The 15092-nt window shown below is 33.0% G+C and overlaps 1 protein-coding gene across 1 annotated transcript in view; it reads right to left on the reverse strand.

The window, feature by feature from the left end:
• The window catches only part of LOC127854582 (uncharacterized), a 66111-nt gene extending 52583 nt beyond the window's left edge, over positions 1-13528 (reverse strand). Inside the window, exon 1 of the mRNA XM_052389644.1 lies at positions 13250-13528. Within this exon, the coding sequence (XP_052245604.1) occupies positions 13250-13493 (244 nt within the window). The 5' untranslated portion in view covers positions 13494-13528. The remainder of the gene's footprint in view (positions 1-13249) is intronic.
• Positions 13529-15092: the final 1564 nt, after the last annotated feature.

Consider the following 15092-nt stretch of genomic DNA (forward strand, 5'->3'; position numbering starts at 1 on the left):
TACAAATAATTCATACGAAAATCTACTTATATGAATACCAAAGTATTCAGTTTAGCAGTGCAGCGGATATTGTTTTATGGTATGCATTGTAAAAATTGCTAATCGAGACAATAACGGGCGATTTGGAAGTTGTCGATGAATGGAGCACATAATAAACAAAAGCGAGAAAAACAAATGAAACACTTTTGTTCCAAGATATCAGTTTATTTATTGATCTCATTTCGTGCGACGCAACCAATTTGTTCCTTCTGCTGAAGCTGCATTGTAGTGTTAAAACATACTGAACTGGGCGTTTAGTTTATATTTAAAGCATCGCAATAACGTGTATATCACACGAGAACGACAATTCATAATAATATCATATATATACAAACAAACGTTAATAGTTTTGATTTGCGGTATTTTTAAAATATTTTTATTAAACTTTGTCAGATAAAATCAATTGTTTACAAATAACTATTCCCTTAGAACGAGCGTTATACGAGTTACAAATAAATTGAGTGATTTTGCCGAACAGATGTTATATACATTTTTACTTTTGAACATGAAAATCAAAGTACAATAATCATGGTCATGATTCAGAAATAGCATGGGCAAGTGTGTCTGATATAGTCCTAAGTATAGACCGTTTTTAGTGGTGCGTTAGTGCAATGTCGCAATAAAAATACCGTGTTCCAGATCTTAATAAAAGATTGAATGATCGAAACAATAGCTCCTAGCTTAAGAGATAATGATCTTTATTGCACATTAACCATGCTTTTTTCTGGCGACGTTAACTATTACACAAACGAAGCAACTAAATTATAGTAATTAACACTAAAATTGTTGGGCTTTCGTGTTAATATGTTTATATTTCTTTATAATTGAAACTTTAATTATGACTACTGGCAATTTTCAACGACTTTGTGTTGTCTTCGAGAGTTTTCTCGAATCGAACGTAACGATTTCTATACTTTGTGGGAAAAGAAGCTAAATTATGAAATATAAATAAAGTGCAAATGTCGTCATCTGTTAAAATCAAATCCATCATCCGGATTAATTTATTTCACACAGAAAAAAGAGAAGTAAAGCCCCACTGATGTTGAATTTATAGTACAGCTGATTGTAACCCATTAAGTCGATATAGGACTTCAAATTTCATCGCAATGAATGATCGATGATACACTTAAGACAACTCAAAGAAAATGAAACAAATAACATTTCATAGATGAAAAAGTCCTATAGCCCAATTTATTTCATATTACTAAAATAGACACTGTACAAAACTGTTAATTTGGCTAGGAAATTATCGTTACCGCATGTATTCCTCGTATAAACATGGTTAAGAAACGACTGTGGATTATTTTGGAGAATGTTTGAATGCCACGGAGTTCATGGGATTTACGAAGAGCGTTTCATGAAAAACTGGTTTGTATCATTACCGAATAAATTCAGTGCTTTTTCCATATTACGTAAGATCGCTAATATTCGAATACGTGTATCTTTACTTCGTAAAGGAAATTGAATGTTAATTTTGCCAGTATTTCTTTCCATTACAAAACAGAATTATGCACATGCATATACAATGTCGACATCATAAAGTAAATCCTACGAATGTGTTCTCTTCTGTACATACATGACCATTAAAAGTATTAGTCCCCCTAAATTCTGCAAATAACATTATTAATTTTCAAAGCATCTAATCAATTTCAATAATCGGTTAATTCTTTATGTACATGTAGTACCATATTTAGCTGAACAATTATATGCTTCGCATAACAACTCGTGACTTGTTTGTCGTCGGTAAAACAGTGAACGTTTTGTTTGATTTTGAGTTCACATTCTTGGATAGGGTAACATTTTACAGTACAAACAAATTGCTAGCGCACGCATTTAGAATACGGAAGAAAAGAAAGAACAACTGTAAATGATTAACAAATAATATCATGTTTTTGGACGAGTATTTAGTAATTATTACTAAAGATTTTATCTTGGAGTGTTTTGTAAGAATTATATTATATTATATTATATCAATACCAGTGCATACATCAAAATGAACGGCGAGAAGGTAGAAGGAGTGACCAGCTTCAAGTCATTGGGCGCAAAGATGGTTCCAGTACCGCTGTGGTCCGAATATGAATTGCTATTGCGATAAGCAGGTTGGGGACACTCAGTTCTATCAGCTTCCCCACCAAGTACAGACTTTACAAGTCCCTCGTAGTCTCCATCCTACTCTACGACTGAGAGAACTGGACGCTCCACACGGACACAAAAACAGGCATTTGAACATAGATGTCTCCGAAGACAGCCCCGCATTTCCTTTATGGAGCACAAAACCAACGAGTACGTCCGGAACATGACTGCAAAACGTGTTGGTCCACAAGAGCCTCTACTGGCGACCGCCAAACTACGACAGCTTGCTTGGTTTTGACACGTCACCAGGCACAACTCTCTGCGAAAGACTGCTCTCCAGGGAACACTAAATGGAGGTCGACGTTTAGGTCGTCAGAAGAAAAGCTGAATGGATAATGTAAAAGAGTAGACATCCCTTTCCATGGATGAATTATTTTCAGCAGCACACAATAGACCTGACTGGAAGGGGATTTCTGTATTGTCGTCCCTCATTTTCCCCAAACGGCAAAACCGGTCAAGGGATTGATGATGATGATGACACCACGATGTAACCTTAATTTAATGTTCGTTGATGGTAGGCAATAAGCCGTTCAAATAAATGCATTTGTATCGGTATGAAGGAAATTAATTATCTTTAAAATACTTAGTGATACTAATTATTGATAGTTCTCATATTAAGAAGCAACAATAATTTGATGACGAACATGAAAGCTTACATTTGATGTCCATAAGCTGAATGCGTTTCCATCGAAGCGACATAATAAATACTTAAACAAATATTTCGTAACATATTTCGTTAACTAAAGATAACACATAAAAAATCAGTGTTCGTTATAGCGATAGCCAACGCTATAAGGGATATGGTAGCAAAGAATTAACGATATCCAAAGTGCTCGATAATATTTTGTTTATGTGTGTCACAATATATTCCATATGAATTTCTCGCGACGATATCCAAACATTTATGAGCAAATCACGAGATTGGCTCCGGGCAGCGTCGGAAGAACAACGTAGCTGTCACTGAATGTTTATGTGTTAACTTTATTTTGCGAGATATTTTACGATTTTTTTTAATTTGAGTATTTATCTGGCTTTGAAGAAATTGACAAGTATTACACAAAGTTTGTAATTGGAATGCCCTCGCTCTCAACACTGTCTTTATTCGCTTTATATTATGCGAATGGAATTCGGAGGTTTTGAAACATATTACGTCATTGGCTGTATTAAGTTTGTGTCTGGTAAACACTTTTATGATATTTTCACTATCATAAAATCTTCTAATACGACAACAGGTCTATGGTCTTAAAGATGTTTTAATCACATTATATTCACCAGATTGTGTGCCGGTTGCGTTCATTGGAGTGTGTCTATTGTTTTCCGTTTGCCGTATTGAAAATAAACGTGTCTGGTTATTCCTGTCCCATAAATGCGCTTTGTGGTTTATGACAATGCAGGTTTTCACATATATGGGCTCTAAAAAGAATAATTTGATCTTTCGAAATATATGTTGTAAATACGAGACTGGAAACTGTTGATGGGTTGTTTGATTGCTCTAACCAGAAGAATTGTTTTAAGATCTACCATCTGCATCCGTATCAATGGCAATAGGGCTCATAGAGCATTGCTGTTATCCACTTCTGACTAAACACTTGGTTTGGTTTTGTTGTCCATCATAAAGACAATGGCAACGATTTAAATACATGTACATGAAATAATGGCATCAGACATGTTGCATCTTATATATATATTTGTTATTGAACAGAATACGAATTGTGTACTGACTTATTAAGAAGAGGATATGTGTTGGTTGTGGTGGAATATCGCTTTAACTTCACGGGTGATCTTATTTTTTCTATGATAACGAGTGTATTTAAATGGTTATGCCACCGAATCTTACACATTTTCCTTTTATTTTAGTTTTTTTTTCACCGTTTATTTACATTGTAAAATAATTCAACTGGACAATTTCGCTGAAACAATGATGCATTGCGTCCAAACAGACGTTTTTTTAACAGTAAAACAGTAAAAACTATCGATAGTTGTCACTGCTAATTTTCACTGTTTAAAACAGTGAATGATCAGTTTTCATTCACTGATATTTTTCTATAAACTACCGGAAAACATAAAATAATACACAATACACAATACAGCTTCATAGCTTTGCTAATATACAAATGCAATATGCCCAATACGAACATAATACATAGAGAAAATTATTGTAAACAATAAACTTACTGAATTAATGTACGAGTACTTAAATTGTAGACTGTTCACCATTATTTGTTTTAGTCGAAAAGACGCTGTTTTAACTGAAAATAAACTTCTCTATTCCTAACAATGCAGTACATAGTCATATGTATATCCCTTGCCTGCATACATACACAAACGACTTGAATGTATGTGCAGTATTGTATTTTGTATTGGAATTGAGACCCATTCGTATAACACACAAAGGTGAAATACATTTTTGCGAATTCATGACCGCCCATAGTGTATACGTTTCATATACAGCTATTGGTAGGTAGTTAAGTTTGTCTACACTGGTTAGTACATTTTAGTGACTGACAATGGTTCTGGTAGAGATTTATGATATTAAATGTCTGATACCCAATTATTGATTCTCATAATATTTTTGAGAAAATACCTTAAATTAGTAAATTTCTGATACCCCGTTAATTGTTCTCATAATATTTTTGTCAAGCAAAGAAACACAAGTGTGAATTCATTTACATGATTGGCGTGGCTATAAATATCCTACATGATTGGTTTAGTCACCGTGCGATTCTATATCTTTTTCCATTTTAACAGTTAAACATTTGCCATTTGATAAAACCGAGCGTGAGATAGCTACTACCGTCTGTACATTATACTTTATTTTCCAATATCGCCGTTGGGGTTTGATACTTGTTTTAATATATATTGTAGAAGAAATGATATTACTTACAAGTATTAAGAAATGATAGTGTGTGCTTTCAACAGTTCCAGACCAATAGCTTATTTAACCATCAAAATACTAAGGAAAAGGTGGTGATTTCAACTATATTGTTTTATCTAAAAATAGCCGTGATACATTGTTTGGGCCTTACTATCCTAAACAATGGAAATTAAAAATCATTATTATTATATTATTATTTTATTTCGATAAAATCCAATGCATACACAATTACAATTCGTTTAAAATACTATCACCTTAACTGTATGGTTTATACAATATCTAAATGTCTCAATGCCTTAACATTATATGCATGGACACAGTTCCATCGCTTTGAAGAGAGTGATTTATTGCTTTCAGTGTGTCTCATTATTTTCTTAGAACCCCTTTTTGCATCCATCTTTTGCATCACTTAATCAATTGCAGTCTTTACAAACGAGTGCGCATTATCGAACTAGTAAGGATTACGTATTTGATCTCTTGTCGTAACCAAACAAACTTATTATTTTTGCAATGTTTATATACAGTATATAGCCTTTTAATCTAAAAGTTGGTAACGATTGATATTTATTTTGTCCATATTATAATGGTGCCTTTTATAGAGTATATTTACAGTTTGTTTTTATCGAATGATTCATTCTTAAAAATAATTTAACATAATTTCAAATCGCGATTGTCCTCGAGGCTACTGTAATTCCGAAAATACACATGCTATAAGTATATGCCAAAGTGAGACACTGGGATAAATTGTTCAGCGAGTGGCGCCAGCGAAACCATGGGAGCCACAGTATATTGAAATACGAATAAGCATGGACAATAAAAGCAATATATAGTTATTAAGCTGCATGTTGAAGTACAGCTTAATAAAAAAAACAACGTACTGCTTAAAATACCAGGGTAACGTTCCGATACGAACCAGTACATTAAATACACAACATGTACACATTCTTGACATAGAACTGTGATGAAATGTGACACCATCTTAAAAAGGTCAGTGCAAAGCCTCACATGGAACAAACACTGCAGTACCCTGGCTACAGGTTAACAAATCTGGTCGCTTTGTCTCCTAAAATGAAGAAACCATATAATCTCTTTTACCAAATTTGATATTTATATATTAATTGTTTTAGGACAATGTATGACCGGTGATGCTATAAGAAAAGTAAATGGCACGATAATTCAGTACTCGCTTTATGTTATTTAGCATTTAAGCGACACTACACGGACTATATTTTATCTTGGCACCAGCATTTACAGCGTATACATAGAGATATTTAGACTTTAGGCTATTAGCGTTATCAAAAACGAACTTGTTCAAGTTAACCTCATTTTCTCATTTTTACTATACAGTATTTACACACGCAAATACTTTTTTAACATTCACGTGTACTATGTACGCTACAATCTCCATAAACCGCCTGTGAAATGTATATAGTTTCTCATTCTCTCACAACATTTTGAAAATGATTAAAACCGTAGACTTCGATGCAGTAGTTGCACAGATGAATGAAATATAAACTAGACAGACCTAAACACGTACCGAGTCGAAATACGTCACCAAAGATTTACATAGACCAAAACATGGCAAATTGCAAAGAAATGTCCAGTCCATTTAGGGGTGTGACTGAAAGTTTGTGACGCATCAGTGAGTTTTAACGATATTTTGTAGTACATGTTGCAAAGAATGCGGATGTTTAGGGCACTTAGTAAATAAGCGGTACATTTCTATTTAATTTAGTTGTATTATTGTGGAAAATAAATAATTTTGACCATGACTATTCTATTTCAAACTTATTTTGCTGTATTAATACGCTGGTTGGTAAGGGAAAAACGTAATGACACAAATGGTAGTAAAGGACCAAAGGTCAGCATGAGGTCAAGTGGGTAGTTTAACTGGTAGCAAAAATACGAAATGTTAGTTTTGATTTGTTTAGAAGTAAAACAAAGTGAAATGCAATGCACTAAAATCAGAACAACAAAGTATTAAAGAATAGCAAATTAGGTTGATGATGTGAGTAAACATTATATGTAGACATTCTTATAAGCTATTTTCAAAGGAAATAGATACAGCAATAAGTATCCAATTTTTACGGAAAAACTGAACATATTGCATTTGTATATTTTTCTAGTACAATAATTGGCAAATAGAAATCACAATATTAGTGAAAAAAACAAAATTTGTTCTTATGTTGTCTACTGTGCAATTCTGTTACTTCAAATACTGCAACTATCACAACTACGATTAAACAAGTAACTACATAATTTCAAAATATAATTTGAAATTTTATTTCTCCATTTAACATAGATATGTCGTCGTATTTGTAAAACAAACACATGATAATTATATACTGAATTTCCTGAAATAAACATTCACTTTGAAATAACGCGTGTTTGAAACCTAAATGCAACGTACATCGTACAAAAAAAATAAATATGGACTTAATGACAAACTTTTCCTGTATAATTTTTAATGCGTGTGTTTTTCTGTTTACAAACAGTGTCAGCATTCAACGGAAGAACGTGCTCTTAAAATAGTCATTGTACAAATTCCTTTTTTTCAAAAATGAAACAATTTAGTAGGAAATTACACTACTTGTTTGAAAAAAAAAAAATCAAAAACAAAACAAAACAACAACCCCGCCATTTTAATACGTAGACATCAAAATCTCAATTTAACGCAACTGATGCATCGTTAAAGTTATCCCCGTGCAATTACTAAGTTTGCATCAAAACCACGTAGGTGTGCATAACGAATTTCATCTCGCGGCAGCAGTTTATAATATTCCTAATCTGTGGTAATTTGCGTCATTGCTATATAATGTAATATATAACATGTCATTTTGAGGGACTATGACATTATTCTGCAATAAATCGCTGGTACAAGCAAATGTGAAGGATTCGTTTGCAATCTCGTATTTTTTTTAAAGATCTTTGGTGAAAAGCTGCTTGTGTATATTTTGTTGTTGCTGTTTAATTAAAAAGTGTCTTCCGACAATACTTCTAAATTCTTTATTATACAAAGCTATTGTTTCTTCATAAGATAAATAACAGTTATCTTAAGTTACGCTTATGAATAGTATTTAGTTATGCAAATATATAGGGTATGTGTTATAAATAATGCGTAACGAAACAATATCAGGGGTGTGTAGTTCATGATTGATGTTCATCGCATAACAAGAGAAGTCCAATGCAAAATTCTGGTGTAATGCTAACAATTTTCTTCATATGTTTTAATCTTAAAAAAAAATAATTTGTCGATGAAAAGACCCCGAATTAGAATGGATATGAGTTTCATTAACCACACTCGTGATCTTTTAACGTCATCGCTTTTACATTTAAAGCGATTGTTAGCGATTGGTAATTGCCATCAACACTGTTGGTACTGTAAACTAGCCGTTAAAAGATGTAAATTGGAAACTATTATATGTTAGAATGTCGTATCCGGACATAATAAAATTCATCTCTCGCAGTAACTGAATTCTCCTAGAAGACATAAGTTAATGCTCCACTGTTATTGCATTTGCAATTCAGGCAACTACGACAAATTAAGGTAGTGCACCTCTAATGATTTCCCGCGATTTCTTCGAAGGTTGAAGAGCCTACTATTAGGTGCCGTAGCCTAGTGGTTAAGGCGATATAATAGAAATCTTTTGGGATATTCCCGCGCAGGTTCGAATCCTGCCGACGACGTATACTTTTTTGCGACGCGTTTTATTTATTTTCTAACGTAATTTGATTTAATATGGCATATAAGCTATATTTATTGTTAAATATGTTGCAATTTTTATGCACATTTTTCAATTATTAAAATTAAAACAACGTTATGGCTAAATTAGGTGATTAACTGTTGAAAATACGAACCATGCATGTTGCATTTTTATTTTTATTTCAAAAAGTAAACGGTAAATCTGTCTAGTTCTTGGTATTTTTGCTGTATATAGTGTTTCTATAAAAACTAAGTTTAAAACATGACTTAAATGATACTATTTTGAATTTTATGACACTTTGTTTTTAACCGACCCAATTTTTACTTGGCTGAAATCACTTACATTTCATGGTGCTCTTCCATAGATAAAAATTTGTAAAAAATAAATGTCTGTAAAAGAATACTTATTTCATCTTGTTTAAACTGTAAACACCTTTACAGCATCTGTACACACCAACTGCATGCCCATATTTGGAAATTTGAATGAATTATGGAACTTTTATATACCCCAGGGGTGAAAATAAACTGGACAAAAGCCGAGCGTGGGGGTGGTTTTGAAAAAATCGGTATATTTTTTTAAAAAGCATGGAAAGCCTACCTACAAATTTGCATGTAGTTCAGTGAAATGATGCTGATTAAGAAAATAATTAATTAGATTATATTTGGATATGTGCCCATTAGAGGTGCACTACCTTAAGCAATTTTAAGTATCAGCAATACTGAGGCTGCGCTTTATCCAAAATAAATGATTGATTGTGTAATTTAAGGGTTTTAATGATATAAATCGAAAAGAATTACATTGCGACAAAAGATATCAAAGTAAAGATATAGCAAATTATTTCGATCCATAGAAAGCAAGATTTTACAAATTACATGGTACATGTTGTCAGTATTTCTGGATATGTATTTTTTCAAATTTGTTTCTTAGTATTCAGATTTCAACCGCGTATAGGAGCGGTTATGTTATGTTGAATGTAAACTCTTGCTCCCCCTTGTTTAGAGTTCATGTCGTTGTTCAATAGTTGTATTTGAATTATGTGAAATTATATCGACATTTATTAGAGGTTTAAAGGTGATTATATTTGATTGAGCGGATGTGCAGTGGAAAATGACCACAAGTCTTAGTCGTCTATTTAATATTTTGCTATATGGTAATTTCGACAATTACATTTTGTCTGGAGAATATCCTTATAACTTAAAGAGATATCTGCTTGAAACATTACATGAATCAGGATAAATAAGATGAAATTTTGTGCAATGCATTAATTGATTTCATTATGATGTAGCAAGTCAAAGCATCATACATTTTGAGGGTCTTTATAGCACGCGCTGGAATCATTGCGACCATAACGCTCGTGTTATGTGCGAAAATGTCGCATTGCAGCTTCCGTTGTGGTGGCAATTTAAAAAAATGGATGCAAACGGTGAGCACGATTTAGTTCTTTACGTTTCCCGAAGACATACTGACGTTTATATTAAAATCGGGGAATGTTATACGATACGAATATTAATGTTGTTTACTATTCGGGCAAAAAGCTTGAGACAAATCCGATATCCTAACTTCAAGCGCTTTACAAAGGTTAATGGTGTGGTGTTGACAATGGAAAAGTCACACATTTTTACGATATTGTTATTTTTTCTTCAGCAAATCCCATTTATATTCGGTTTTTTTTTAATTTCCGAGAGAACGCTTATACAATATTTGGTAAAGTTAATATAGTAACGCCAAGAAAACATACAACGTGCTCATTATTAGCATACGTCTATCGGTAAAGCGAGAATTGTATGAATAGTACTTAAAGGTTAAACTCGAACACTTAAACCAAACTACATTGATGATTGTTGATGACAGTAGCCTTTTTTCGTCCGATAACTAAACATAGTAAACTAACTAATCAGAAGTATCGATAATCTGTTTTCAAGTGTATGCCAATATATTCATCATCTGACTTCCAATTTGCTGCTTTTACTGGAATAAGAACAAGCATTTCTTCATTCAAACATCGCGTTCTAATAAAGAGAACCAAATAACTGTTCTTGTTGCCATTAATGATGGGTTTTGGGGAATTTAAGCAAGTCGTTTTCTTCATAACGGTCTTTTTTTATAAAAGTGTGCACTTTTACAAAATATATGAATGTGATTTCTTCAAATCAAATGAACTCTTGTTATTATATTAGTTGCTCTTTATTTTAAAAGTGTTTTCCGAAAATTCTTCTTTGTTCTTCGGTAAGGTGCTTTACAGAGCTATTATTTCGTAATAATATATGTTACATATATCCTTAAAACAACGCAAATACATATAATTGTAAGTTCTTAACATGTCAATGGCTATAAAATAAATACTTCGTAGCGAAAAAATATCAGGTGTGTGGGCAGTTGATGAATGATTGAAATCGCATAACAAGCGAAATATAATCTATAGCTACCGTTTAACGGTAACAGTTTTTTATCTTCTTTTTTGGAATAAGTAATAAGAAACACTTAAACACATTACAGGCTCTTTGTTCACTGCATGATTGAACAGAAACAAATTCAGTAATATAATGTGTTGCCATTACATTGTTTACACTCTAAAGCGGGCTGTGCATAACGTGATATTTACATTAGAAACGATTGCCAGCGATTGGTTATTGGAATTAACAATTGAAGGTTGTCTCTTTAACATTCGAAACTGTATTTTTAGCCATAACAACTGTGAATTGCAAAATATTATTAGTCATAATGTCGTCTCCGGAAAAAATTAAATGCATCTTCAGCAGTAATTGTTTTCTCCTAGAAGACATTAGTTAAATCCCCAGTGATATTGAATTTGCAATTCAGTTAACTACGACAAATTAAGCCATGGTGAGGTATCCGCTTTATTGAGGCTGCGGTATATCCGCAGTTAATGATTGATTGTGTAATTTAAGGGTTTAACTGATATGAATCGGAACGAATTACATTGCGAGTGTAGATAGATCACTATATTTCGAAAGTATTCTTTTTCAGAACAAGCAAGGTTACACAAAGTTCATTGTACACGATTGCCAGTAAAACTGGGAAAGTATGTTTCACGTCCATGAACATGAATGTAAACGAACAATCTTTTAGAAAATATATGAATGTGATTTATTCAAATCAAATGAACTCTTGTTAATATACAACTGCAATGAATGAAATAGATTGATGCATTATATAAAAATAGCATTTAATGCGTACGTGTCTTTAAACTTAGAACTAGCGCCGGATATTAAAAGCCATTAACAAATTGTTCATATGTTCTTCAACATTCTGACCATTTAAGGCATTCTACTAAACTTTGTAATTATGGAGACGTTCGGCAGCATGAAGAATATTGCAATATTTTATGTGTTGTCTGCATACTGCAAATATTTTAGCAAACGCGTTCGTCTAAAGTGTCGTATTGTACATATCGGTGTAAATATAGAAGACTGTTTATTGTATCGTCATTATTGCAAAACGTACGTTAACTTACAAATACTCAGAAAAATCTTTAAAAATATGTGGTATCATACCCGTAGTTACGCAAAACAAGATATACAACGTGTTAAATATAAGCAAAAGTCACTCGATAAAGCGAGATATTGAATTAATATTAAATGATGGTTAAACAAAATAGTGGAAACCAAAATTAATTGCTGGTTGTTTATGACAAAGTGCCTTTTTCAGTCCCACAACTGTAAAATACGTCTCCAAACAAATCTTTACACGGTGTTAACATCATGTTTAAATTTAGGTTCGCTGAAAATAACAAAACAACTGTTCTTTTTTGTCATTAATCATATGTTTTGGGATCTTATTATACAGAAGTATTTAATTAGCATTGACATCTGGTTGAAAACTAAATTAAGTGTTCATGCGATATACGATTAATAACCAGCATTGAAATATTGTATTTTTAATTCGCAATTTTGTTACAAGTGAAGTTCTTCGCAAGCTTTATCGCATACAGCGTCGTCATTAGTGGGAATGCTATATACGAACATACTTTGACTAAACTAATGCAGTATTTTGACACATAATTTTTGTTTGGCAAGATGCGTATAACCTCAAATTTAAAGCCAATTAACAAAGCGTGATGCAGCTATAGTGCGCTACACAATGTAAAAATGAGTTGTTTGTCAAGATGCGTTTACCTCAAATTTAAAGCAAATTAACAACACTTACTGGAGGTTAAGTGCGCTTCATAATGCACGACAATTCCTAAAGAATAAATAACTTTTTAAATGGCATTATTAGTGTGAGAATGAACCACACGTATTTTCCACGTTCCTTTTTTCTCAACCGCAGACATGATTAAATAGACGCCTTTTATGATTGTTTCACGATTAAGCATCACATTCTTTTTTTACTAATATGACAAGTAAAAATTCTGACATAGCAGTCTATTTAAAGCACGTTTGCATTTGATTTATACGATATTAAGCCTTTATGTTAACCATATAAAAGAAAGCAGAAATAATAGTACAAATATACATATAATACAATAATCCATTACCTGTCGTGTCCGCCAGTTCCTGTGACGTTGACGTAACTTGGTAAATACTTATTGGCGTTACTGTAGGAGGACACTTTTTGTCGTCCCTTTCCATGATAAAACGTGCGGTTTCTTCATAAGGAAATGAATCGCGGACCTTTCTACATATCATTGCTTTTGAAGACACATCGCGAATCAGAATATGAAGCACAAATATCGACACAAACAAATGATAACCGTAAAGCCTTCTGTGTTCCATGCCCATTGCGTATATCCCAAAGTCAAACCTCTAGCCGTAACATGTTATGCTGAATGAATGTCTGAAAGTGGTCTCGGATTTTCCGATATTACTCGCGACATTCCAGCCAGTGGCATTCACAGTTTGGTACACAGAAAACCTGCCATGTTTCCGGGAGTAAGGCTATGAGTTTTAACTTGCCATAACGATTGAGCATCGGCCATAAAGTATGAAATCCATAGTGACAATTTCAGCAAATTCAGGCAACAGTAGAGGAATCGGTGGTTTATTTCTTACTATAATTATGCAATTCCTAGTGTTATGAAGCACGCCAGTGAAGTATCTAACTTGATTTTTTTCTTAAATGTCATTATGTAAACATACTCGGCTTCAAGTTATACTTCTACGAAAGTTACAAATGCTATATTGACGTAGAATGTGTGTCATAATTGAAATTGTTAATTGAAGCCACATTATGTAAAAGTGAGTTAAAAACGTAAAGTTTGCACCCTCCAATGTGTTTTAAGTACGCTGTGCAACATTAAGAAAATAACGTTTTATTGTTATAAGAGCATTGTTGGGTTCACGTCTCATACAGTGTAATATCCATAGTTGTACGCGCTTTCACCTACTCGCGATATTGGGTTGCTTCTTTCTTATGGTTTTATGTGGTTCCAGTAAAATGCAATTTCTTTACAGAAAAGAGGTCTGGTGTTAAAAAATTACACAAATATTGACACAAACAATGTAGAAAAACGTTTTATAAATGCCGTTCTTTTCGGACAGATATGGTCTTAAAATATTGTTTCATTTAGTTTGAGCTCAAAGCTTGTTGAGGCTAAGAAGGACTTCTCAGTAAAACAGGCTACTCGACCATTATTCTGCTATTAATTAACGCGGATTGTTTCAATTCAAATCAGGTATTGATGGCAAATGAACACAGAATGAACATTTCATGATAATTAAGTTTAACCAACTCTTGTTCTTGGTTATTCATTTCCAAACAAAACTCATTTTAATAAAGTAAATAAGTTCAAGCGTATAAAACAGTCAAAATTAGCCTCCAGTACTTGCAATCATTTCATCGAAAGAGCTATGAAGATATAAGCATACAGTCGCAAAGGTTTCATTCGTGTATTTCGGTGCGATCAAAGATCATAAGTGTTCACTCCTGCGTGTGCAGCTGAAGGTTCACATTGCGTGTATTTAATTACAAATGATTTAAACCCAGCATTTCTGTATTCTGGATCGGAAGTTTTCTTCACAATCGGAGTTGCGGTCTTTATATACGAAAATTACATTTAAATAAAGTTCTGATGCACGTTAAAAAATGCTTCGTCAAGTGTGAACTTGAGCATGTTCATTTTTTGGTTCGGATGTTATTGACACGACCGGCGTTAAAGACCCTTTGTATACCATATAAACACTTTACAATTATGTCGCCCTTGACTTAAAAAGTATTGCTGCTAGAGAGCTAAAACTTGATACACACATTGACAAGCGTGTGATGCTGTGCACCATATGTTAGTTTGGATATTTTTAATACAATACGAGTAATGGACTCTTTAAAGCATAACATTTATTATTTATCTTGCGACGCGCGTAACTAAAATTGTATGGCTGCCT

Source organism: Dreissena polymorpha, chromosome 13 (assembly GCF_020536995.1).
Source record: "Dreissena polymorpha isolate Duluth1 chromosome 13, UMN_Dpol_1.0, whole genome shotgun sequence".
Taxonomy (NCBI): Eukaryota; Metazoa; Mollusca; class Bivalvia; order Myida; family Dreissenidae; genus Dreissena; species Dreissena polymorpha.